The 26,269-nt window shown below is 39.2% G+C and overlaps 2 protein-coding genes across 3 annotated transcripts in view; both read left to right on the forward strand.

Moving 5' to 3' along the window:
- Positions 1-3,855, forward strand: part of CUL5 (cullin 5) — a 129,726-nt gene extending 125,871 nt beyond the window's left edge. For both annotated transcript variants that reach the window (XM_043481072.1, XM_043481073.1), the window contains one exon: positions 287-3,855. In XM_043481072.1, the coding sequence (XP_043337007.1) occupies positions 287-481 (195 nt within the window). In that variant the 3' untranslated portion in view covers positions 482-3,855. The remainder of the gene's footprint in view (positions 1-286) is intronic.
- A 12,809-nt stretch (positions 3,856-16,664) lies between these two features.
- The window catches only part of ACAT1 (acetyl-CoA acetyltransferase 1), a 28,514-nt gene continuing 18,909 nt past the window's right edge, over positions 16,665-26,269 (forward strand). The window contains exon 1 of the mRNA XM_043481079.1: positions 16,665-16,815. Within this exon, the coding sequence (XP_043337014.1) occupies positions 16,744-16,815 (72 nt within the window). The 5' untranslated portion in view covers positions 16,665-16,743. The remainder of the gene's footprint in view (positions 16,816-26,269) is intronic.

Consider the following 26,269-nt stretch of genomic DNA (forward strand, 5'->3'; position numbering starts at 1 on the left):
TGACTGCTACTACTATACAAAGAAGTAACTGTAAATACAAGGGGGAAAGTATGTAAAAAGGGATATGAGTAATTTTGCTTTTCCTTATTTTTCAGAATATCCATAATATGCAGATTTTGTTTTTCAGAGTGAAAAGAAGATACTTTTGTTTGTTGTGGGTCTCAAGGTTAATCCAGTGATTGCTAATCATTTGGATAGATGTTGGATAGAGGATAAAAACATTAAAAGTCATTTTTTGTTTTGTTTTACTTAAAATAATTTAATACTTTTTATTTTTTTCTTTTAGGAAGCTATCATACAAATAATGAAGATGAGAAAGAAAATTAGTAATGCTCAGCTGCAGACTGAATTAGTAGAAATTTTGAAAAACATGTTCCTGCCACAAAAGAAAATGATAAAAGAGCAAATAGAATGGCTAATAGAGCACAAATACATCAGAAGAGATGAATCTGATATCAACACTTTCATATATATGGCATAATTTTGAATATCATGGACAATATTAAGAACCCAAATTTTGGAGTGCTTGGGCAGAAAGTTCTTACTGTTTGTGCTAGGGGAAGGTTTAGTTGGACTTTGATTACATAAATATTAAAATCTCTGCCTTACCTAAAACAACTATATTTTGCCAATCACATTAGTTAGCATGGTGGCATTCCTTTCATGTTGCACCACTCTGTTTTAACAGCATGCTGTTTTGTGGAGAAACTTGCATTCACAAAGAGCCCATTATGAGCTTTTAAAAACCTGATTTATACCCACCAGAAGAAATAACAGTTGGGAGGGTGAAAGTGGGGTTCTTGTTGCTTTTTTTTCTTTTTTTTCCTCTCTTAGAAAAATGTATTTGCACAAGGAAGGATATTCGGATGTTTGTGCACTGAAAAATGCTGTTATGTTTTGTTTTTTTAAAAATGCAATTAAAACTAGAAATAGCATTCTTGATTTCTTTTTATCAAAAGAGTGAACTGGTCTACACAACATTGGGACAGGGCAGATATAGGTGAAAAGATAAGTATTTAGTATTATCATATGTTCAAACACTGCTTCAGTATAACAACTGGGTTTAAGTGGTGACTTCAAAGTGATAGTAAATTTTTCCAACTAAAAAATGTTGGCTTTCGTTAAGCAGGAGACTACTGTTTTAGTTGTTCATTGTTAAATGGGAGGTTTTTTTTTTTATCTTATATGGCCAGAGAGTTTGTTTTGAAAAAGTGAAGCTCATATTGTTATTTTAGTTGTTTAAAAAAATGTATGGAAATAGAGCATTTCAACTTCAGAGTCAAAAATAGCAAAACTTGCATATTAAGTGTTTACTAAGACACTTAATATTATATACCTAATATTTATTATGCTACACTCAAATTCATTAAAAAAACAAGGCAGAAATCTCCTGCTTTAATATAATACAATTATATAACTGACCTCTTGATCTGTAGCATAGAAATACTTTGAAGTTTTAAAGTCTCATTATTAGGGGTTTGTAGCCTCAAGTTTCTGGAAAGGAAGACATTCTGTTTTAAAAAGTAATAAGTATCAGTCACCTAGGAGGAAAAGAAAAACCACAACATAGACCGGAAAAGCATAAGCAGAATTGTTGCAATCTTAATATGAACAATAAACTTGCCAAATAATATGTATATATTTATATATTTTAAAAGTAAACATTTAAATAATGTTCAGAAGGCAACAGTTAACCTTGTTTCTTTCAGTCAATCCAAAGTAGCAACTTACTAGTTGCTGGCAACTGAATACCCAGAGTAATGGAGATTTTAGAACTTGAGGACGTGAACTTAAAAGAGGAAAACTTATTCCCCACTGGGAAAGAATGGCTCGACATGGATTTTATTCATTGTGGTGCCCATTTCAAAACTTTTCTTGCAAATTATATTTTATTTGATATTAAGTAATATTTTAAATGATTTTGATGATAGTAGATAGTGCCGGAGTGTTGATCAGCATACAGTATTATTGCAGAGTGCTTTTAACAGCATTTCATGGAATCTGTCCCCAGTCCCAAGAGGCTTTGGAGATGGCCTGATGAAGGAAAGCAAATTTAAAACATTTAATTGCTGGTTATAGTCAAAGACCTATTCTGAAATTCACAGGAAAATCTTACACTTGAGCTCTTAGGTAGCATATGGCAATTATTAGACTAAGAATATTGTGAAGATTAGTCTAAATCAGTGCTTACGGTTTTCTTTGACTAGATGACTGTTAACAACGGAATAAATTTGAAATTTAAAAAAACTGATAATTTGGTGATAATTGCGGCCTTTATGTTTAACAGATAGTTTGGGATCGGCATGTTTGCTTGTCCAGTACAGGAACGCCAAAGGAGGAAGCAATGGAGTGAAAAATTAGAGTCCATTTCTTAAAGTTTAAGATTTGTTGATGTTTTAAACCGGAATTGTTCTCAAAACTTGTTTGGAATTTCTAATCTTTTTCAGTCATTTAAGAATGAGAGCCATGATGTTTTGATTTATAACGGTAAACTTAATGCAAAAGTGGGTAACTCTAAATCCATAGCAAAGTTTTCTATAAAATTTTATAAATTTTTTAATAGCTTATTATGTCCTAGTTGTATATTGGGGAATAGAACAGCAGCAGATACTGTAGACTTACAGTTTTCATCATTTTTTTCTTTATGTATACAGAAGTTTATCTAACTACAATTTGGTGTTCATGAAAATCATTTAGTTGACAAGGTGCCTATTCCATTGTTGAATTTTCTTTAAATATATTTTGACAATAAATTTACTAATTAAAAATTTAAAAAAAAAAAGAATCTGGAAACAAAAACCTACCAGCAATTTGCTAAAGGTACAGAATCACTGTTAGTATCCTTTATTAATAAGTCCCTTTTCTCTAATGTGAGCTAAAAATTAGTGCTATCTGAGCAGGGATGAAATCTGCCATAGTTAAGGGAAAATGTATACAAATATATGTATATATTTTTTTCATGAGCAGTATGGCAATAGGACACTTCAGAGGTTAATTTAAGATTTGAGCATTCATCTTCTAATATAAAGGTGAAGCCATCTTGGAAGTGCTAACCTTTATTACCATCTCATTGCCAGAGTGAGCAGATACAAAGCAAAACTTTCACAGTGAAAATATAGGACAATTTTAATGCTTACAATGAGTTAAATATTTAGAATATTACTGTTCCAGTGATTTAATGAGGATCTTGAAATAAATTCTGAAGTCTTCCAATTTTTACACTTATTGGAGGGATCCCTGCATTCTGGCAAACTTTATTTAAATCTCTTAACTCTTATTTTGTGCATAAATGTTAAAATTTCCAAAAAGGAAATGTTAGCTTTCTTAAATTACCTTTTATTAAATTTAATACAAAATATGACTGGAGTAGTTTAAAAGTATTTTGCATTATTTGCAGTAGGCTGTCATTGGCCCTGCTCAAAGGGCAAATTTTAAAAATTCAATTTGTGTGAAAGATCTGCTAGTTTTCCAGAAAGATTTGCTATCTTAAACTCAAGCTTGTTTTTTCTATTTTCATGTAAATGACTGGGATGCTGTCTTATAAACTCTTCCAATGTTATGTTGGTGAAATAAACATTACAATGAGAGCTTTCCTGTCATCTACACTATATATGTTGTCTGGAGTGTTGAACAAATTTGAGTTCCTAAGTTGTAATCTATCCTCGTATGGTATATACGATTTTGAATGTGTGCCACTACATACTGAGATGATAATGCTGTACAATTTTAAATGGTAGCAGTTTCTGTATGTAGTAGGCTGAAATATTTTGATGAACTGCTTAATTTTTGGATTTTATTTTTTAAGTTGTATAATTTATTTTCTTGCAAAATAAAAATGTAATATAAAAGCTTTCACCTATCAAGAAAATGTTGATGTTCTACCTTAGAGTAGTTTCTCAGAGTTTAATTAAAATTTTTATAAGTGTATTTACATATTTCATGGTGAAATGGTAAATTTTAGCCAGCCTTAGGAACCAGAAATACAAAAAGTAACCCACTTATTTCTTTTCAGTTTCAAATTCAAGTTCAAAAGGAAAGCTAACAGGAATATATCTTTTCTGTTGATGATAGCACAGGGCTGTCATGCCTGGAAGAGGTCAGAATTTTAAACCTGAAACTTCATTCATTCATCTGTTTAGATATGCTGTGTCATTACCAAAATTTAAATCTTACATCAAAGTAAAAAAATATAAAACAAATTATTTCATGTTTTGTATGTATTTTGAAATTTTTGAACTATTTAAATTTCAAAGCTAGAGATAGTTTAGTAATAAGTTCATGAAGATGGACTGTGTCTTAGTCTTGGTGGTTATAAAAAAGTACTGTGAACTGGATGACTTATAAATCAATACAGATGTATTTCTCATAGTTCTGGAGGTTCAAAGTCTGAGATCAGGGTGCCAGCACGGTCGGTTCTGGTGAGGAACTGCTTTCACTGCAGACTGCTGATATCTCACTGTGTCCTCACATGCAGAAAGTTTAAAGGGCTTCGGGTCTCCTTTATAAAGGCACTAATCCCATTCATAAGGGTTCTACTCTCATGACCTAATTACCTCCCAAAGTTAAAGGCCCCACCTACCAGTAATGGCACATTGAGTGTTAGGTTTCAACATGTGACCTTTGGAGAGAAGCATTGTGACATTCAGTCTTTAGCACTTCATAATGACCCTAAATGGAGAAGGAAATGGCAACCCACTCTAGTAATCTTGCCTAGAGAATCCTGTGGATGGAGGAGCCTGGTGGGCTGCTGTCTGTAGGGTCGCTCAGAGTCGGACATGACTGATGCGACTTAGCATGCATGCATGCATTAGAGAAGGAAATGGCAACCCACTCCAGTATTCTTGCCTGGAGAATCCCAGGGACAGAGGAACCTCATGGGCTGCTGTCTGTGGGGCCACACAGAGTCAGACACAACTGAAGCGACTTAGCAGCAGCAGCAGCAGCAATGACCCTAAAATCAACTTTGGACTTTTAACTGGGATTTAGGCAGTGAGGGGAAATTGACTTGAAAATGAAAGCAGCAAAAACTGTGACCTCAGTTTAAGATTCACCAGAACCTACAAACAGATAAGGCATAAGCTTCTGGGCCCCTTAGGCCTCCCAAGGCCCTGGGAAGGGCCCTAAGAGCTTTGTTACTTGTAATTTATATTTTTCTGAAAGAGATACCCCTAACTATCCAGAGTTGTAGCCACTTGCTAAAACAATGCATAAAGAAACAGTCTGGCATTGAGATGTGAATTGAACGAATGAATGAGAGCATCTGTGCTTGAGAACAAAGTACAGTTCAATACTTTAAAGTTTTAAACGAGAAGACTTTTTTCTAATTGCTTATTCTAGACAATAAAATCAAATATGGCCTTTGCGTGTCACTAAACTTCTATTTTTAACTAATGGACCGTCTGAAACAGGTGTCTTAAACTGTCAAAGAATTACAGACTTTGGTGAGCATCTGATTAAAGAAAAAGACATAAAGATACAAACAATTCTGTGTAAATTTTAAGTATTCCAGATTAAAACATCTTTGATAGTGAGATCCATAGCTGGTAAAGAGAGTTAAGTAACAGCCTGCTGTCTCAATTGGTAACATCCTAATGTCACAAGTGCTAATCCAAACTTAGGTCTACATTAGCTTTTGACTGTTTTTATCTAGAGAACGACTCTACACATGGACATCACCAGATGGTTACTACTGAAATCAGACTGATTATATTCTTTGCAGCTGAAGATGGAGAAGATCTATACAGTCAGCAAAAACAAGACTGGGAGCTGACTGTGGCTCAGATTGTGAACTCTTTATTGCAAAAATCAGGCTTAAATTGCAAAGGGGAAACCACTAGGCCATTCAGATATAACCTAAATCAAATTCAAATCCTTTATGATTATACAGTGGAGGTGACCAATAGATTCAAGGGATTAGATCTGGTAGACAGAGTGCCTGAACAACTATGGTCTAATTGTCATGGATCTGGTACCACCTCTATGAACTGTAGACAGAGGTTCATAATACTGTACAGGAGATGGTGACCAAAACCACCTCCAAGAAAAATAAAGAAGGCAAAGTTGTCTGAGGTTGTCTGAGGCCTTACAAATAGCTGAGGAAAGAGAAGTGAAAGGCAAGAGAAAAAGGGAAAGATAGACCCAAATGAATGCAGAGTTGCAGAGAATAGCAAGGAGAGATAAAGCCTTACGTGAACAATACAAAGAAATAGAGGAAAACAACAGAATGGAAATGAATAGAGATCTCTTCAAGAAAATTGGAGATACCAAGGGAACATTTCATACAAAGATGGACACAATAAAGGAGAGAAACGGCAAGGACCTAACAGATTAAGAAGAAGTGGCAAGAATACACAGAACTGTGTAAAAACTGTCTAAATGGCCCATATAACAACAGTGGTGTGGTAATTGACCTAAAGCCAGACATCCTGGACCTTAGGAAGCATTACTATGAATGAAGCTAATGGAGGTGACAGAATTCCAGCTAAACTGTTTAAAATCCTAAAAGGTGATGTTGCACTCAATATGCCAACAAATTTGGAAAACTCTGTGGTGGCCACAGGATTGGAAAAGATTAGTTTTCATTCCATTCTCAAAGAAAGAAAATGCCAAAGAATGTTCAAATTACTGTACAATTGCACTCATTTCACATGCTAGCAAGATTATGCTCAAAATCCTTCAAGTTAGACTTCAGCAGTACGTGAACCAAGAACTTTAAGATGTACAAGCTAGATTCAGAAAAGGCAGAGGAACCAGAGATCAAATTGCCAACATCCACTGGATCATAGATAAAGCAAGGGGATTCCAAAAAATATCTGCTTCATTGACTACACTAAAGCCTTTGACTGTGGATCACAACAAACAAAAATTCTTAAAGAGTTGGGAATACCAGACCACCTTACCTGTCTCCTGAGAAACCTATATGCAAGTCAAGAAGCAATAGTTAGAACCTGACATGGAACAATGGACTGGTTCAAAATTGGGAAAGGAGTACGTCAAGACTGTATTTTCACCCTGCTTATTTAACTTATCATGCAAAATGTGGGGCTTATTGACTCACAAGCTGGAATCAAGATTGCCTAGAGAAATAACAACCTCCGATATGCAGATGATACCACTTTAATGGCAGAAAGCAAAGAGACACTAAAGAACCTCTTGATGGAGGTGAAAGAGTAAAAACTGGCTTCAAACTCAACATTCAAACAACTGAGATCATAGCATCTGGTCCCATCATTTCATGGCAAATAGATGGGGAAAAAAATGGAAACTGTAACAGACATTTTCTTGGGCTCCAAAACTCTGGACAGTTACTGCAGGCATGAAATTAAAGGGCTCTTGCTCCTCAGAAGAAAAGCTGTGACAAACCCAGACAGGGTATGTTGGCAAAGGTCCATATTGTCAAAGCTGTGGTTTTTCCAGTAGTCATATACAGATGTGAGAGTTGGACCATAAAGAAGGCTGAATGCTGAAGAATTGATGCTTTCAAAATTTCGAATTTGATGCTTTTGAAGATTCTTGAGAGTCCTTTGGACAGCAAGGAAATCAGACCAGTCAATCCTTAAGGAAATCAACCCTGAATATTCATTGGAAAGACTGATGCTGAAGTTCCAATACTTTGGCCACCTGGTGCAAAGTGCCGACTCCTTGGAAAAGACTCTGATGCTGAGAGAGATTGAGGGCAAGAGAAGAAGGGAGGATGAGAGGTTGGATGGCATCCCTGACTCAATGGACATGAATTTGAGCAAACTCTGGGAGGTAGTGAAGGACTGGGAAGTATGGCATACTGCAGTTCACGGGGTTGCAAAGAGTCAGACAGGACTTAGAGATTGAACAATAGCAATCTAAAAGAATGACAGGAAGTTTCTAAAAGAAACTTCCCTGGGTGTACTGAGGTTTGCTATTTTCACTTAATGATAAATGAGGGTTTTTTTTTTTGTTATTGTGGTTGCTGAAACAGACTGATACTACTTACAAGTTCCTTCAACAGTGTTTGATGTTTGAAGGGTAGCAGTGGGAACTAGGAAGGCAGAGATTAAAAGAGCCAACTTTCAATGAGCCAGATTTGAAAATTAACACTCCTGGTTAAGAGACTGTCATTCTCGTACCTCTAAGAAAAGGTGGGGCATGGGACTATTTTTACAAGACCTTTTCCTATGGCTGCTAAGTGTAATTATCCTTCCCCCTACTCTACCTTGGCTCAGTGGTAAAGAATCTGCCTGCAGTGCAGGAGACACAGGTTTGATCCCTGCATCGGGAAGATCACCTGGAGAAGAAAATGGCATCCTACCCCAATATTCTTACCTGGAGAATCCCATAGACACAGGAGCTCAGCGGGCTGCAGTGCTTGGGGTCACTAAGAGTCGGACACGACTGAGCAGCTGAGCATGCACACACCCTACCTTACCTCCTCCGTTCTCAGCAGATGACTTTACTTTGAGAAAATAAGAAAAGAAAAGAAGACTTTCAAACACGCACTTTCATAACCTGCTTCTCTACTTCTAAACTTTACCTCTGGTAATGCACATCTTCATCAGCCTACCTATCTCAGAGGAAGGACTGCCTCACTTCCTACTCAAGACCAACTGTTTTTATGCTTTCACTGAAGTGCTTCTGTGTTTTGCTCCAAAATACTTAACATTTCCTATATCTTCCAAATATCCTTCTATTGATTATTTCCTCCTTAGCCTACAACAGGGGTTCTCAAAGTTTTAGTCCACAGACCAACAGCGTTATCATCACTTAAGAATTTGTTGGAAAAGCGAAGTTTTTGAGCTCCACCCCAGACCTACCATTCAGTGTATGGGGGGCCAGGGAGCAATCTGAATTTTAATAAGCCTTCCAGGTGAGAGGGTGATGTACTAAAGTTTGTGAATCACTGGCTTACAAACATATTCAAGTATCCACCATCCTTAAAAAAAATTTCTCCCACTACCTTGGTCATGTTATGACCTTGTTTTCCTCCTTCCTCCATTTTCTGCTAAACGTCTTGAAAGAATAGTACAGTCTGTCTCTATTTCTTCCACTTATTACTCATTGGCTTAGGTCCCACTGGTCCTCTTGCCAAGGTCATCAGTGATCTCCTTTTGCTTAGTCAGAAGTTCATTTTCAATCTTCCCTTTACTTGATCTCCTTACAGCATATGCACCTTGAACACTCCTGGTTGTTCAATTTCTTTCATCTCTTGACTTCAAAAGATTCCATTCTCTCCTGGTCCCACATTTATCTCGCTTAGCTTTCTTATTCTCTGGCTCTTCCTGCACACCCCAGAATTTCATTTCCATTTCTACTCTTCCTGAGCTACATGCTCTTCCTGTGTGATTTTATCTACCGCTGTGGCTTCAACCTCTATCTGAATGTTGATACGCCAGACTGTCTCCAATCGCTCCCAACCCATCAACATGTATTTCCAGCTATTTCTTAAACATCTCATCATTTGTCACAGACTTGCTCCATTTAATAACTGTCCCCATCTCCCAGGTTAGCAACCATCATGTAACTGATTATTGCTTCCCTCTCTGTACCATATTATTGGTTCTACTTATGTAGTATTTCTAGAACCTGACCTCTGTTTGTGTTCACTTCTACTGTATTCACTGAATGAATAGGAACATTTCATAGTATGCGTATACCAGGCGAAGTTAAGTGGGGACTAGCTGTTGGGTTGCTTCTTGGCCTATGTTTGGAAGTAGACTAAATGTACAGAGTGTAAGTATTGGTCAGCAAGATGGTTTGCTTTAAATCCATGGCATTTCTGGACCACTGGCCTAGGTCTAATTTTTCTCTTGAGTTCATACCTCAATGGCTGAGGCCTAAGATGCCAGCAGATGTGAATTGAGTTATTCCTTTTAGCCTATGGCTGAGGAGCTACCCCAATCTAAAACATAAAAGATTTTCATCATTTAAAAAATTTCCCACATTTTTAGTGCAGTTCCTTGTTCAATGGGGACCCACTGCTTGTAAAATTGAAAGGCTTGGGAGCCACTGTTGAGCAGACCAAACCATCCTCAAAGGTGGAGGAATATGGAACAAGCTCAAAAGTCATTCTTGGGACAAGTAGGATTTCTGTCTTTAACTCATTAAGAATTTTCTAAAATATCTTATTTTGTATCTTTTCTAAATTCCAAGATAAATCATATGAAAGTTACTTCTGGGAACTCGCTACTATTCTGCATCTTCCTATTGTAATCATTTTCTTACTCAAATACATGTCAAATGACAAAAATAAACTTAATAACAAGTTTGATATCCTTTATTCAAGAGAAAACTTGCAGTTGCTATGGATTAGGGGAGTAGAGTGCCTCACAAGCAGTGGACCACTCTTGCTGAGGGATTTGGGGCAGGAGCAAGTTTTATAGAGCTTTGGAAGTGGCAACGTGGAAACCACATGATTGGCTTGGTGGTCAGAGATTTCCTTATAAGGCTATTAGGTCAATCAGGTAATAAGGAAAGAGTATTTGACTTAATTGTCTGAGGTTGCATATCTGTTCTTACTTAGAAGAAAGAAGTTATCAAAAATTCTCGGCAATTGGGAATTTGCTGGCTTGATATACTCTATTTCTGGGCAAGTGGAGCATTTATAGGGACATGAATATTATCTAAGTTTCAGTTCGCTGATTTGGCACCCAAGGCAGGAGTAGCTTCCAGAGAAGGCAATGACAACCCACTTCAGTATTCTTGCCTGGAAAATCCCATGGACAGAGGAGCCTGGTAGGCTACAGTCCATGGGGTCACTAGGAGTCGGACACAACTGAGCAACTTCACTTTCCCTTTTCACTTTCATGCATTGGAGAAGGAAATGGCAACCCACTCCAGTGTTCTTGCCTGGAGAATCCCAGGGATGGGGGAGCCTGGTGGGCTGCCATCTATGGGGTCACACGGTCAGACACAACTGAAGTGACTTAGCAGCAGCAGCAGCAGCAGCAGGAATTGCCTCACACTGGGCTTAGAAAATTGTTTCAACAATGGGGTACAAACATTTCCAGAGGTCTGATGAAGCTTTTGACTCTGTCCTTCCCAGGATTTCACAAAATGTGGGTTATGGGCTATATAAATAGAAATGATAAGGATTGGTTTCCTATGGCAGCCATAACTAAGTACCACAAACAGAGTAACTTAAAACAACAGAAATGTGTTTTTTCAGAGTTCTGGAGTCTGGAAGTCTGAAATCCAGGTGTTGGCAGAGGTGGCTCCTTCTGTAGGTTCTAAGGGAGAATCTATATTCCTTGCTTCTCTCCTAGCTTCTGGTGGTGGTTGGAACTCCTTGGTGTTTCATTTTTTGTAGGTGAATCACTCCAATCTGTCTCCTCCACATGGCCCTCTCATTTGTGTGTGTCCTCTCTTGTTATAAGGACATCAGTCATTGTATTTAGGACTATGACCTCATCTTTATTACATCTGCAAAAACCTTATTTCTGAATAAAGTCATTCACAGGCAGGATTTGTGGGGGACACTGGCCAACCTAGTACAATGAGTTATTCCAACAGACTAAGTATAATAGAAGTTACTTGTTTGACTGCACTGGGTCCTCCTTGGGCATGCAGCCTCACTAGCTGTGGCGCCTAGGGGCTCTAGAGCATGTGGGCTCAGTAGTGGCGATGCCTGGGCTTAGTTGCCGTATGTGGGATCTTAATTCCCTGACTAGGGATCTGCACTGGGAGTACAAAGTCTCAGCCACTGGGCAACTAGGAAAGTCCCAGAGGTTACTGGTTATAGAAGAATTTAATTAGAAATGAATAGCAAACATCCTTGCATTGTGAATCTAGCACTCACATTTTTCTAAACTCTTAAATTTTTGTTACTTTCCGCTTTGTTTCCTGTTATGGAACTATTGTTCTGATGTTTCTAAAACCAACTTATACTTCTACAAAAGCACCCTGGGTCTTATGACTATAGTTATGGATGTTTGCAAAGAGGAAGAGGCCAAAAAATTTATTTTATCAATACTGATAGTATACTTTCTAAGACATAAGCCTCCACTTAACTTTTTGGCTAGATTAACAACTGTAGTTAACTTAGAATCTAAGATGAGGTACATTTCAAAAGATGTAGCTCTTTATTAGTGACTCTCTGTCCAAACACTATGTTATCCACTGTGACAGGAATAACTCAAAGTTATAAGTTCATATATGCAAAAAAAAATGCTTTAATTCTCTCTAAACTGAATTTCGTTGTTTTATTTTTTAATTATCAAAAGCTTTGTTTGTTGTAAAGCAATTATCCTTCAATAAAAAATAAATTTAAAAAAAAAAGCTTTATTTGTGCAGTTAAGGGGTAATGCCCAATGAAAACAAACCAGGGCCTTGGCTCAAATCTTAAAACTGCAGAACGGAACAGATTCACATTGTGCAAGCTGTAGATCAGTCTGTGATTCAGAGGCTCTTACTGTGCCAAAGGCAACATCGGATAGGTGTGAAAAGTAACTTGTCCAAAGGTTACTATGGATCAAAACACAAAGAAAACCAAAGCTCCAGTCTTGAAAATTCTTGTCACTTGCCTTTCCATGTTTTATTTTGGCTTCTTTGTTATTGTTTAGTTGCCAAGTCTTGCCCAACTCTTTGTGATCCTATGGATTGTAGAGGAGCCCTCTATAGAGGGCTCTATAGAGGACTATAGAGGAGCCCACCAGGCCCCTCTGTCCATGGGATTTCCCAGACAAGAATACTGGACTGGGTTGCCATTTCCTTCTCCATTGACTTAATCGTTTTTATTTAAGCACTTCATTTCTATCTCATGGAAGGAATGTTAATCTAGTCATTTTCACTTAAACTCAGTCAAATTCAGTTGTCTTTTAATAAATTCTAGGTTAAAGGTCGCTTTGAAGATTTTGGTTTGCTTCACCTCTTCTATCCTGGGCATCATACCATCCCAGTCTGTCTCATATCCAGCATGGTAATGGCTCCAGACTTGCAGGGTGAGACCCAGTTTCCCAGTAGTGGAGCCTCTTGAGGACCATCAGCTCCAGTTCAGCTAACTTCTGTACTCTTCACAGCTATAACAGAAAAATCATCCATTTAGCTGTTTGGGGGGCTTTTGGTGTCATGAGGACTTTCTGTAAGGCTACCTTAGGCTCCTCATATCCAAACAGCCAAGGCAACCACCTCAATCTTCCATTTAACCTTGAGTGCTCATGTGGGCTACTTTTTCAGATAAGCCTGTTTGAATCAGGGAACAGATCTCCTCTCCCTCATAATCCTGAATGTATCGTGTGTGTGTGTGTGTGTGTGTGTGTATGTGTGTGTGTAGAGGGGATGGTTCTGTCGCATTCCCCAGTGGCTGGACTTTAGGAGGAGACAGGGATAATGGCCTTTTCTTGGGATACTCATCAGTGGCTGATCCTCCCTCTGGCTTCCTCTCCAGCTCTAGCCTTTCTGTCCTGAATTCTACTTAACTAGTATTGGGTAGGGGTAGGAAAAATGGATTTTCAAATATTTCTTGTCTTCTACCTGAACTGTGACTTCAGAATTTTGGAATAAAAAATTTAGCGTCCTGGTGTCTGTTTTCTTCGATTCCGCTTCCCCCTCAGGGCGGTTATTGCTTCACATTCAAGGTGTGAGTGAGGGATTATCACAGGTGTGTAAAGAAGTGGACATGGAGAGTGCAGCATGACTTAGCTCACAGAGTAATCTGGTTCTCTGACGCCTTTCTTTTTATAATTCTTGCTCCATCTACTCTGGTAAGTCCTCTTCCGCCACCTAAAAGTAGGTGTACCCCAGGTTTTTTCTCTGTAGACTCTTTGGATAATTTCATCTACCTGATACCTTCAGTAATTACCTCTATGCCCTAAGTCCCAATTTTATGCTTTAATCCTGAATTGGTTCCCAGTGAATTTTTTTTGATTAAATAAATAAAGATCAGAATTAGTTTTTATTTACCTAGGTTCTAAGTGTAAAGCACTCAAGTGCTTACACTTGTGTTGCAGTGATTTTCCCCCTTTTCTTACAAAAAAATCTGACTTTTCAAAATCCTAGACTTAAATGAAATTGTTAACTACATTTTGGCCTTCTGCTCATATTTGTGTGGAATCTGCTCATATTTTGAAGTTTGAAGGAGTTATCTACTGTAGTTCAGGAGTATATTTGCTATCTTTCTCTCCCCACTGCCCCTAAGTCTCTCTGCTCTAGAAGTCATCCTGCCCAACATAGAGGCAATATTTCCTGATAGTGCTTTTGATAACAGAATTGCCAAGTCAAAGTTGACCCTCTGTGCTTCTAAGGGAATTCTCCTAAGGCACAGCTAATGTAGAGATTAAGAGTCTAGTCCTGGCAACCAAACAGTCTGGGTTCAGATTGTAGCTCTGTTACTAATTACTAGCTCTGTGACCTTGGACAATTTATATAACTTATCTGTTTCTTTATAGAAATGTGAGCAATAAAACTCCCTAATTAATGGAATTTTTGTGAGGATTAAGTGAATTATCTGGTGAAAGAAATGCCCCATACTTAGAAATAATAAGGAGCTATTATTATAATCAGTCATTTTTTGCTATTTTCCCATGTCTAGTTATCAGCCTTGGCCTTTGTTTATTAGGCCAGACTAGCTGTTTAATTTTCTGAGTTCTTTAAAAATTCAACTTTTTCAGATAAATATCAGATATATCTTTTACATTTCACACACACACACAAACACAATTAAAGAACTGATACACATTGTAATGATTTCCTTTCAACAGGTATTAAAGCAATAGGTATGAAAATGTTTGTGCTTGGCCTAGAGTAGGGTCAGCAAGAGAGGAGACTTGAGTGTAACATTCAAAGGAAGGAAGCAGGATTTGATGGCCTATTGATACACAGAGGCATCACACCTCACTCTAAGGGACCAACCTTGGGTGATTGGGGAAGTTAGGAGTGCTGTATTTATCTATTACTATATAAAAATGACCCCAAAATGTACCGGCTTAAAACATTAGGCATTTATTTTCTATCTTTGTTCCTGTGGATCACGAATTCAGACAGGGCACAGGAAGTGATGGCTGGTCTCTGCTCCATGATGTCTAGGGTCTCAGCTGGGAGGGTGGGAGTTTGAGGACTGGAATCATTAGACAAACTTCTTTATCCATATTTCTGTCTAGACCTAGCCTGGAAGGAGAGAACACAGACCCCACCTCTACTTGGAGGAGTGAGCATAAGTCATATTGAAAGCAGAACTTGTAGGGTGAGCTAATTGTATGCTTAGGCCACCCAAGATGGCTGCTCTTTTGCTGGCTGTACATCCCCTTCACGATCGGACCCTGCTTCAGCTACATCCTATCACCTGACTGATCTTGCCTCTTAATCATAGAACCTGATCAGTAAACGCCTACAGAGTTGCCCCCACCCCAGCTACTGACTGTTGTAATCTTAAAATCAGAACAACTTCACAAAGATCGTTTATCAAAGGGGCAGTGAGAGTTGTGCTCCTCTGCTGGTTTCCCCGGTAACCAATGAGCCATCCTGATATCAATTTCCTCTGTAACAATTCCCTCTTCTGACAGGGAAGACTCTTGCCACGGCCAGCCTGCCATCTGCCACCCAAAAGAGTCTGTCTGTGTAGAACCCTCTTGCTTCTGGTGTTAAGTAAGATCCCCTATCCAATAAACCATTGATGTCTCTCTTGCTAACTCTGTGTTCCTTGCATCTTGAGGCTGGGCAATTAAAAGGCTTGCAGCCCTGCCAGGTGCAGGTCAACCTTATCTTTAAGTGTGGCCAATTTTGAAAACTACTATCTCCCACTTGTTACAAAACATAGTTAAGGGTGGGGATTTTACTTTAGGAAAAACGTGGGTTTGCCTTGAGGTAAGTAAAGTCCTCTTGTCACTCCTGTCTTCTGTGTAAAATAAATATAGACAATTCCTTGGTCTGCCAGTGGTTAGGACTCTGCACTTTCACTACGAAAGGTCTGGCTGGCTTCAATTCCTGGTTGGTGAACAAAGATCTCACAAAAGGCACAGACCACGCTACCCCCCACCCTGAAAAAAACCCAGACAACAACAACAACAACAGAAGAAATAGAAAAAAAATTTAATAGGGGAAAATAATGTTACAAAGAAACAAAGTTTTGCTTTCTCCAGCTGAAGATCCAAAATTAAGCAATGGGTTCCCCAAATGTCAGAATAATCATAGTTAACACTATTATCATTCTCTGGAAATATGTATAAGAAAGCAACATCATGTAATGATTCCAGTCCAGACCCCAGCTCTACCACTTTCCATGCAATCATGGACAAAAAAAAATTAACTTCTTTGTATCTCAGCGATCTCATTAGTTAAAGAGTAGATAATAACATGTAATTTATGGAGTTTTGATGAAGGTTAATATAATCTTGCTAATTGTTCAAAGTTAGACATTCATGTTTTCTATTCCTCTTCCTCCTCCTATTAAGAAGCAATTGAAAAATTATAAGTGAAAAGCTAAACTGGATTGCTTAAAAATATTTTCATAAATTTCCTTTGTGCTTTGCGTGTATAAGTGAGAAAAACAGGCCCAGGTTACACATAAACCACTGGCCTCAGAAAGTCAGAGTGGCGGGGAAGCGACCCAGCGCCACGTCACGAGGCTTCTGCACTAGCTCCTCCGGCCGAGGGCCGCTCGGCGGCTCCGGCGCCAAGCCCCGCCCGACCCCTCCTCCGCTGCCGGCCAATGGCCGCCGGCCGTCGCGGTCCGAGGCTGCTATTGGAAGAGGCGGCGCGGTGGGAGGAGCTGAGTCGGGGTCGCGCCGCGCCTCGCCGCGCCGGCCCGCACTTCTCAGCCGGAGAGAGAGGTCGGAGATCATGCCTGTGTTAGCGGCCCTTCTGCGGCGCGGCGCGCGCGGGCGCGGCCCCCTGCTTCAGAGGCGGGTGCAGGTGAGAGGGGCTGGGTCTCGCCTCGCGAGGCCTTGGCCGCGGCTGCGCGGCCGGAAGGAGCCCTCAGTGCGGGCCTCGGAAAGACCCCCGCCCCGCGCCCAGACGCGCAGGCTCCTACGCAGCGTTTCCGTTCGCCGCGGCCCTGTCGGCGTGTAGCCGCCGCTTTCTGGTGTCAAAGCGGGCAGGTGTTCTGACGCGCAGAAAGGCCCGGGGCGTGGTTTCGACCTTGCCCCACGGGTAGGGAAGTCCTGTAAAACTGCTTCCCAGCTTTTCTTCGAAACATATTTGTGAACGTTACTGTCAGGAGGTTTTAATTTCATGCCGTAGGTAATCATTTTGGGCTTACAGAGTGATGATAAATCGATGTGCCAACTCGGAGCAACTTCAGACCTGTTAGGGAAAATAAATGGCTCCTCGATTTCTTGATGCGTGGCGCTTACGTACCAAGGGCGTCCAGAGCCTTGTTTGTGTTGTGAACACAGGAGCGACAGCCTTGGAAGAATCTACTATTTTCCATCCATCAGGGCAAGCTAGCTTGCACCACAGGTTTAGGGTCTGGCAAAAGCCAAGGAGTAGGTCGAGAGTTTCAGGGTGTGGTGGTGAGGCGTTACTTTTCTAGTTTGGGTGGAGCAATAAAGTTTGAAATCTAGTTCTATTGTTAAGAGTTTAAATTTGACTTAAGTCATTGAGGACCGTTTATATTTTTGTTATTGTTATAATTAGAGGTCTAGGACTATTGAAGTGGGGGGGAAATCTCTTGCATTATGCAAGAGATTGTGAAGGAATAAATGTAGAACTTGTCAAATGCAGAGTGAGGATGGAGAACCAAGGGAAAAGTCTAAAATTAATCCTGGGGGACTGAGATAATGAAAGTCAGGAGGAGTGGGTTTCCAGGAATCGTTTGAGTTCTTAGTGTATTTGTTAGTTTGTGGTAAATCACAAAAATGTGATTAGGACATCCTGAATTTCAAACCAGAGTTTACTAGGTGAATTAGGTGAAAACTAGGTACTTAAGTTTGTAAAAAAAACAAAACATAAACGAAGTGCAGAACCCTCTTAATTTAGTAACAGTTCAAAATCAAACACAAATGTTGCTGATGAGAAGAATGAAGCTGTATAGCGTGTGATTTGTGGTGTTCCTTTGTTACTTAAATTAAGTGGTCATTTACTGAAGCATGGAGATACAGTTTGTTTTAACAGGATTTTCAGTGTTCAGTGCCCCTTTGTGGAATGAAACGTAATCTCTAACCTATTAAACTGGCTTTTTCTCGTTTTCCTTCAAAAACACTCAGGTCTCCCTTAATTGGCAACAAACTTATGGCCATAATCAGAGCTTTTTGCTTTTCAACTGGAGTTGCTTTTTTCTTATGGTCAACAGAGTAGTCCTCCTTGTCACCCTTGTTTACATCCATTTCTCTTGAAACCTCTGCAGTTCGATGTCTATACTACTCAACTGAAGGATACCAGTGCTTTTCATTTCCTGTGTTTCTTCTTCTTGACCTTTCTTTATACTGTGTTTGACGATGTTGATGGGGCTTCCTTGGTAGCTCTGTGGGACTTTCCTGGTAGTTCAGTCCATAAAGAATCTGCCTGCAGTGCAGGAGATGTGTTCTATCCCTGGGTCAGGAAGATCCCCTGGAGAAGGAAATGGCAACCTACTCAAGTATTCTTGACACTGTTGATTATTCCCTCCTTTAAACTCCTGTCTTGCTGTTTTGAAACAAGTTAATTTTCTTTTCTTTTCTTTTTTTTGTAACTTTAAGCTTTTTATTTTGTATTGAGGTATAGCCAGTTAACAATGTTGTGGTAGTTTCAGGTGAAGAGCAAAGGAACTCAACATTGCATATAGGTGTATCCATTCTCCCCCAAAGCCCAGTCTATCCAGGCTGGCACATAACGTTGAGCAGACTTCCATGTGCTACACAATAGGTCTTTGCTGGTTATCCATTTTAAATACAGCAGTATGTACATGATCTTCCCAAAGTCCCTATCTGTCTTCTCCCGCCCTCCCCTCCACAACTGTAAGTTCGTTTGCTGTCTCTTGAGTCTCTTTCTGTTTTGTAAGTAAGTTCATTTGTATAGTTTATTTTTGGATTCCATGTATAAAGGATGTCATATGATATTTCTCCTTCTCTGTCTGACTGACTTTTAGGTCTATCCATGTTGCTGCAAATGGCATTATTTCATTCTTTTTAATGGCTGAGTAATATTCCATTGTACCACAATGTACAATGACATATGTACCACGTATATGTATATGTGTACCACATCATCTTTATTCATTCCTTTGTTGACAGACATTTAGATTTCTTCCCTGTCTTGACTGTTGTAAACAGTGCTTCAATGAACACTGGGGTACGCGTATCCTTTTGGATCATGTTTTTCTCCAGATATATGCCCAGGAGTAGAATCAGAGGCGCATATGGTAGTTCTATCTTTAGTTGTTTAAGGAACCTCCATACTGTTCTCCATAGTGGCTGTACCAATTTACATTCCCACCAACAGTGGAATCGGAGGGGTCCCTTCTCTCCATAACCTTTCCAACATTTGTTCTTTGTGGATTTTTTGAAGATAGCCATTTTGACTGGTGTGAAGTGATATCTCATTGTAGTACTGATTTGCATTTCTCTAATAACTAGCAATGTTAAACATCTTTTCATGTGCCTATTGGCCATCTTTATATCCTCTTTGGAGAAATGTTTATTCAGGTTGTCTCCCATTTTTTGAGTGAGTTGTTTTTTTGAAGCTTTTAAGCATCCTAGACAGTTTGTAAATTTTGGAGACTAATCTCTTAAAGATCACATCACTTGCTCATGTTTTCTCCCAGTCTGTGAGTTGTATGTTCATTTTGTTTATTGTTTCCTTTGCTGTGCAAAAGCTTTTGAGTTTAAGTAGGTCCCATTTGTTTATTTTTGTTTTTTTCCCCCATTTTATGGGAGATGGATCAAAAAAGATGTTGCTGTGAGTTGTTGGACAGTGTTCTGCCTATGTTTTCCTCTAGGGGTTTTATAGTGTCCAGTCTCACATTTAGCTCTTCAATCCATTTTGAGCCTATTTTTGTGTATGGAGTTAAGGAATGATCTAATTTCATTTTTTTACATGTGACTGTCCAGTTTTCCCAGCACCATTTGTTGAAGAGATTCTTTCCAACATTGTGTAGAATTGTCTTTGTCATAGATAAATTGACCACAGGTGCATGGGCTTATTTCTGGGTTTTCTATCCTGTTCCATTGGTCTATATTTCTGTTTTTATGCCAGTGCCATACTGTTGTGATGACTGTAGCTTTGTAGTATAGTCTGATGTTATGAGTCTGAGTCCTCCAGCTCCCTTTTTCTTTTTCAACATTGCTTTGACTATTTGGGGTCTTTTATGTCTCCATACAGGTTTTGAGATTTTTTTTCTAGGTCTGTGGAAAATGTCATTGGTAATTTGTTAGGGATCTCATTGATTGACTTGGGCATTAGTCATTTTGACAGTATTGATTCTTCCTATCCACTAAAAGGGTATATATTTCCATCTGTGTATATCTTCTTTAATTTCTTTCATCAGCATCATATAGTTTTCAGAGTACAGGTCTTTTGTCTCCTTAGGTAGCTTTATTCCTAGGTATTTTATTCTTTTTGATGCAATGGTAAATGGAATTGCTTCTTGAATTTCTCTTTCTGATCTTTTGTTGTTAGTATATAGAAATGCAACAGTTTTCTGTGTATTAATTTTGTAACCTGCAATTACCAAATTCATTGATGAGTTCTAGTAGTTTTCTGGTAGCATCTGTAGGATCTTCTATGTATAGTATTCTGTCATCTGCAAGCAGTGACAGTTTAACTTCTTTTCCAATTTGGATTCCCTTTACCTCTTTTTCTTCTCTGATTGCTCTAGCTAGGATGTCCAAAATTGTGTTGAATAAAAGTGGTCCTTTTCATGTTTGTCTTGTTCTTGGTCTTGGAATGTGTTCAGCTTTTCACCACTGAGTATGGTGCTAGCTGTAGATTTGTCATATCTGGCCTTTATTATGTTGAGGTATATAGCCTCTATGCCCACTTTCTGGAGAGTTTTTATAATAAATGGGTGGTGAATTTTATCAAAAACTTTTTCTGCATCTACTGAATGATCATATGGTTTTCATTCTTCAATTTGTTGATGTGGTGTATCACATTTATTGATCTGGGGATGTTGAAAAATCCTTACGTCTCTTGGATGTAAGATCATCAGAGGTGATGATCTCTGATCATGGTGTATGACCTTTTTAATGTATTTTTGGATATGAATTGCTAGTATTTTGTTGAGGACTTTGGACTCTATGTTCATCAGTGGTCCTGGCCTGTAAATTACTTTTTCGTGGTATCTTTGTCTGGTTTTGGTTTTGGGGTGATGGTGGCCTAATGAAATGAGTTTGGAAGTTTTCCTTCCCCTGCAGCTTTTTGGAACAGTTTCAGAAGGATAGGTGTTAACTCTTCTCTAAATATTTGATAAAAATTCACCTGTGAAGCTGTAGGGTCCTGGACTTTTGTTTGTTGGGAGGTTTTTAATCATCGTTTCAATTTTAGTGCTTCTGATTGGCCTGTTTATATTTTCTATTTCTTCCTGGTTCATCCTAGGGAGACTGTACCTTTCTAGGAATTTGTCCATTTCTTCCAGGTGTCCATTTTATTGGCATACAGTGTTCACAGTGGTGTTTGTGTGGAGTCAGCTGTAGCTTCATTTTCATTTACTGATTTGAATCCTCTCCCTTTTTTTGTTGATGAGTCTGGCTAATGGTTTATAAATTTTCTTTTTCTTTTCAAAGAACCAGCTTTTAGTTTTATTGATCTCTGAGATTTTTTTCTTTGTCTCTATTTTATTTAATTCTGCTCTGATCTTCATGATTTCCTTCTTTCTAACTTTATGTTTTGTTTGTTCTTCTTTCTCTAGTTGTTTTAGGTATAAGGGTAGATTGTTTAGTTGAGATTTATCTTGTTTCTTGCAGTAAGATTTTATTGCTGTAAACTTCGCTCATAGAACTGCTTTAGCTGCATGCCATAAGTTTTGGACCATTGTGCTTTCATTTTCGTTTGTCTCTAGGTTTTTTTTTTCTCGTTCTTTGATTTCTTCAGTGATCCAGTGGCAGTTTAGTAGCATACTGCTTAGCTGCCAAGCATTTGTGTTTCTTAGAGTTTTTTTTCTTGTTTATTTTTAATCTCATAGTGTTGTCATCAGAAAAGATGCTTGATATGATTTCAGTTTTCTTAAATTTACTAAGGCTTGCCTTGTGGCCCAGCATGTGGTCAATCCTCGAGAATGTTCCTTGTGCACTTGAGAAGAATGAGTAGTCTGCTGCTTTTGCATGGAATGCTCTATAAATATCAATTAAGTTTAATTCATCTAAAGTATCAATTAAGGCCTGCATTTCCTTATTGATTTTCTCTCTGGATCATCTGCCCATTGATGAAATTGGGGTATTAAAGCCCACCCCATTATCATGTTACTGTTGATCTGTGCCTTTATGTTTGTTGTATTTACCTTATATATTGAGGTGCTCCTATGTTGGGTGTATCTATAATTGTTATATCTTCTTCTTAGGAGGAACCCTTGATAATTATGTGCTGTCCTTCTTTGTCTCTTGTAACAGTCTTTGTTTGAAAGTCTGTTTTGTCAGGTATGAATATTGCTGCTCTAGCTTTCTTATGATTTCCATTTGCATGAAATACCTTCTCCCATCCCCTTACTTTCAATCTGAAAGTGTCCATAGGTTTGAGGTGGGTCTCTTGTAGACAGCATATACATATATTTTTTTTATCCACCCAGCCAGTCTATGTGCATTTAATCCATTTACACTTAAGGTAATTATTGATGTGTATGATCCTGCATAATAGGACTTCCCAGGTGGCTCAGTCAGTAAAGAATCTGCCTGCAATATGGGAGACCTGGGTTCAATCCCTGGGTCGGGAAGATTCCCTGGAGGAGGGCATGGCAACCCACTCCAGTATTCTTGCTTGGAGAATCCCCATGGACAGAGGAGCCTGGCAGGCTGCAGCCCATAGGGTCGCAAAGTGTCAGATGTGACTGAGTGACTAAGCACACATAGCATGTGATCCTGTTCAGTTCAGTCGTGTCTGACTCTTTGCAGCCCCATGGTCTGCGCACGCCAGGCTTCCCTGTCCATCACCAACACCCAGAGCTTGCTCAAACTCATGTCTATCAAGTCAGTGCTGCCATCCAACCATCTCATCCTCTGTCCCCTTCTCCTCCTGCCTTCAATCTTTCCCAGCATCAGGGTCTTGTCCAATGAGTCAGTTCTTCACATCAGGTGTCCAGAGTATTGGAGCTTCAGCTTCAGCATCAGTCCTTCCAGTGAGTGTTCAGGACCGATTTCCTTTAGGATGGACAGGATTAATTTCTTTGCAATTGAGGGGACTCTGAAAGGTCTTTTCAAACACTGCAGCCCAAAGGCATCAATTCTTTGGAGCTCAGCTTTCTTTATGGTCCAACTCTTGCATCCATACATGACTACTGGGAAAACCATAGCTTTGACTATATGGAACTTTGTTGGCAAAGTGATGTCGCTGCTTTTTAATACGCTATAGGTTGGTCATAGCTTTTCTTTCAAGGAGCATGTGTCTTTAATTAATTTCATGGCTGCAGTCACCATCTGCAGTGATTTTGGAGCTCAAGAAAATAAAGTCTGTCACTGTTTCCATTGTTTCCCCATCTATTTGCCATGAAGTGATGGGACAGAATGCCATGATCTTAGTTTTTTGAATGTTGAGTTTTAAGCCAACTTTTTCACTCTCTTCTTTCACTTTCATCAAGAGGCTCTTTAGTTCTTTTTCGCTTCCTGCCATTAAAGTGTTCTCGTTGCATATCTGAGGTTATTGATATTTCTCCTGGCAACCTTGATTCCAGCTTGTGCTTCATCCAGCCTGGCATTTCACACGATGTACTCTGCATATATGTGAAAAAAGCACGGTGACAATATACAACCTTGATGTAAACCTTTCCCAATTTGGAACCAGTCCATTGGTCCATGTCCAGGTAGAACTGTTGCTTTCTGACCTGCATACAGATTTCTCAGGAGGCAGGTAAGGTGGTCTGGTATTCCCATCTCTTGAAGAATTTTCCACAATTTCATGTGATCCACAATGGCCTGGTGTGCTGCGGTTCATGGGGTCACAAAGAGTCGGACACAACTGAGCGACTGAACTGAACTGAACAAAGTCAAAGGCTTTAGCCTAGTCAATAAAGGAGAAGTAGATGTGTTTCTGTAAGTCCCTTGCTTTTTCTGTGATTTAGCGGATGTTGGCAATTTGATCTCTGGTTCATCTGCCTTTTCTAAATCCAGCTTGAACATCTGGCATTTTTGGTTTATGTACTGTTGAAGCCTATCTTGGATAATTTTGAGCATGAATTTGCTATCGTGTGAGGTGAGTGCAGTTGTGCTGTAGTTTGAACATTCTTTGGCATTCCCCTTCTTTGGGACTGGAATAAAAACTGACTTTTTCCAGTCCTGTGGCTACTGCTGAGTTTTCCAAATTTGCTGGCACATTGAGTGCAGCACTTTAACAGCATCATCTTTTAGGATTTGAAATAGCTCAGGTGGAATTCCATGACTTCCACTAGCTTTGTTCCTAGTGATGCTTCCTAAGGCCCGCTTGATGTCACACTTTGAGATGACTAGCTTTTGGTGAGTGATCACACAGTTGTGGTTTTCTGGGTCATTAAGGGATAAGGCAATGGCAACCCACTCCAGTCCTCTTGCCTGGACAATCCCATGGACGGAGGAGCCTGGTAGGCTGCAGTCCATGGGGTCACTAGGAGTCAGACATGACTGAGCGACTTCACTTTCACTTTTCACTTTCATGCATTGGAGAAGGAAATGGCAACCCACTCCAGTGTTCTTGCCTGGAGAATCCCAGGGATGGGGGATCCTGGTGGGCTGCCGTCTATGGGGTCACACAGAGTCAGACACGACTGAAGTGACTTAGCAGCAGCAGCAGCAGGGTCATTAAGACCTTTTTTGTATAGTTCTTCTATGTATTATTGCCACCTTTTTAAAATATCTTCTGCTTCTGTTAGGTCTGTACGCAATTTCTGTCTTCTATGTGCCCATCTTTGCATAACAGTTTTTCTTGGTATTTCTTAATTTTCTTGACGAGATCTCTGGTCTTTCCCATCCTACTGTTTTCCTCTGTTTCTTTGCATTGTTCACTTAGGAATGCTTACTTGTATCTCTTTGCTATTCTTTGGAACTCTGCAATTAAATCGATATATCTTTACTTTTCTCCGTTTCCTTTCACTTTTCTTTTTTTTTTTTTTTTTCAGCTATTTGTAAAGCTTCAGACAACCATTTTGCCTTTTTGCATTTCTTTTTTTGGGGTGGGTTTTGATCACCTCCTCTTGTACAGTGTCAGGAACCTCGTCCATAGTTCTTCAGGCACTCTGTCTATCAGATCTAATCCCTTGAATCTATTTGTCACTTCCACTGTATAATCGTAAGGGATTTGACTTAGGCCTTAATGGCCTAGTGGTTTTCCCTATTTTCTTCCATTTAGATCTGAATTTTGCAATAAGGAGTTTATGATCTGAGCCACAGTCAGCTCCCAGTCTTGTTTTTGCTGACTATATAGAGCTTCTCCATCTTTGACTGCAAGGAATATAATCAATCTGAATTTGGTATTGACCATCTGGTGATGTCCATGTATAGAGTTGTCTCTTGTGTTGTTGGAAGAGGGTGTTTCCTATGACCAGCACATTCTCTTGGCAAAACTCTGTTAGCCTTTGCCCTACTTCATTCTGTATACTCCAAGGCCAAATTTGCTTGTTACCTTAGGTATCTCTTGACTTTGTACTTTTGTATTCAGTCCCTTATGATGGAAAGGACATCTTTTGTTATTGTTGTTATTTCTAGAAAATCTTGTAGGTTTTCGTGGAAGACCTTCAGCTTCTTCAGCATTAGTGGTTGGGGCATAGACTTAGATTACTGTGATATTGAATGTTTTACCTTGGAAGTGAACAGAGATCGTTCTGTCATTTTTAAGATTGCACCCAAGTACTGCATTTAGGACTCTTGTTGACTATGAGGGCTACTCCATTTCCTCTAATGGATTCTTGCCCATGGTAGTAGATATAATGGTCATCTGAATTAAATTCTCCCATTCTGGTCTATTTTAGTTCACTGATTCCTAAAATCTTGATGTTTGCTGTTGCCATCTCCTGTTTGACCACTTCCAATTTACACCGATTCATGGACCCAGCGTTCCAGGTTCCTACGCGATATTGTTCTTCACAGCATCACACTTTAATTTCACCACCAGACACATCCACAACTGGGTGTTGTTTCTGCTTTGGCTCAGCCTCTTCATTCTTTCTGGGGCTATTTCTCTGCTGTTTTTCAGTAGCATATTGGGCACCTCCCAACCTGGGGAGTTCCTCTTTCAGTGTCCTATCTTTTTGCCTTTTCATACTGTTCATGGGGTT

Source organism: Cervus canadensis, chromosome 11 (genome assembly GCF_019320065.1).
Source record: "Cervus canadensis isolate Bull #8, Minnesota chromosome 11, ASM1932006v1, whole genome shotgun sequence".
NCBI lineage: Eukaryota > Metazoa > Chordata > Mammalia > Artiodactyla > Cervidae > Cervus > Cervus canadensis.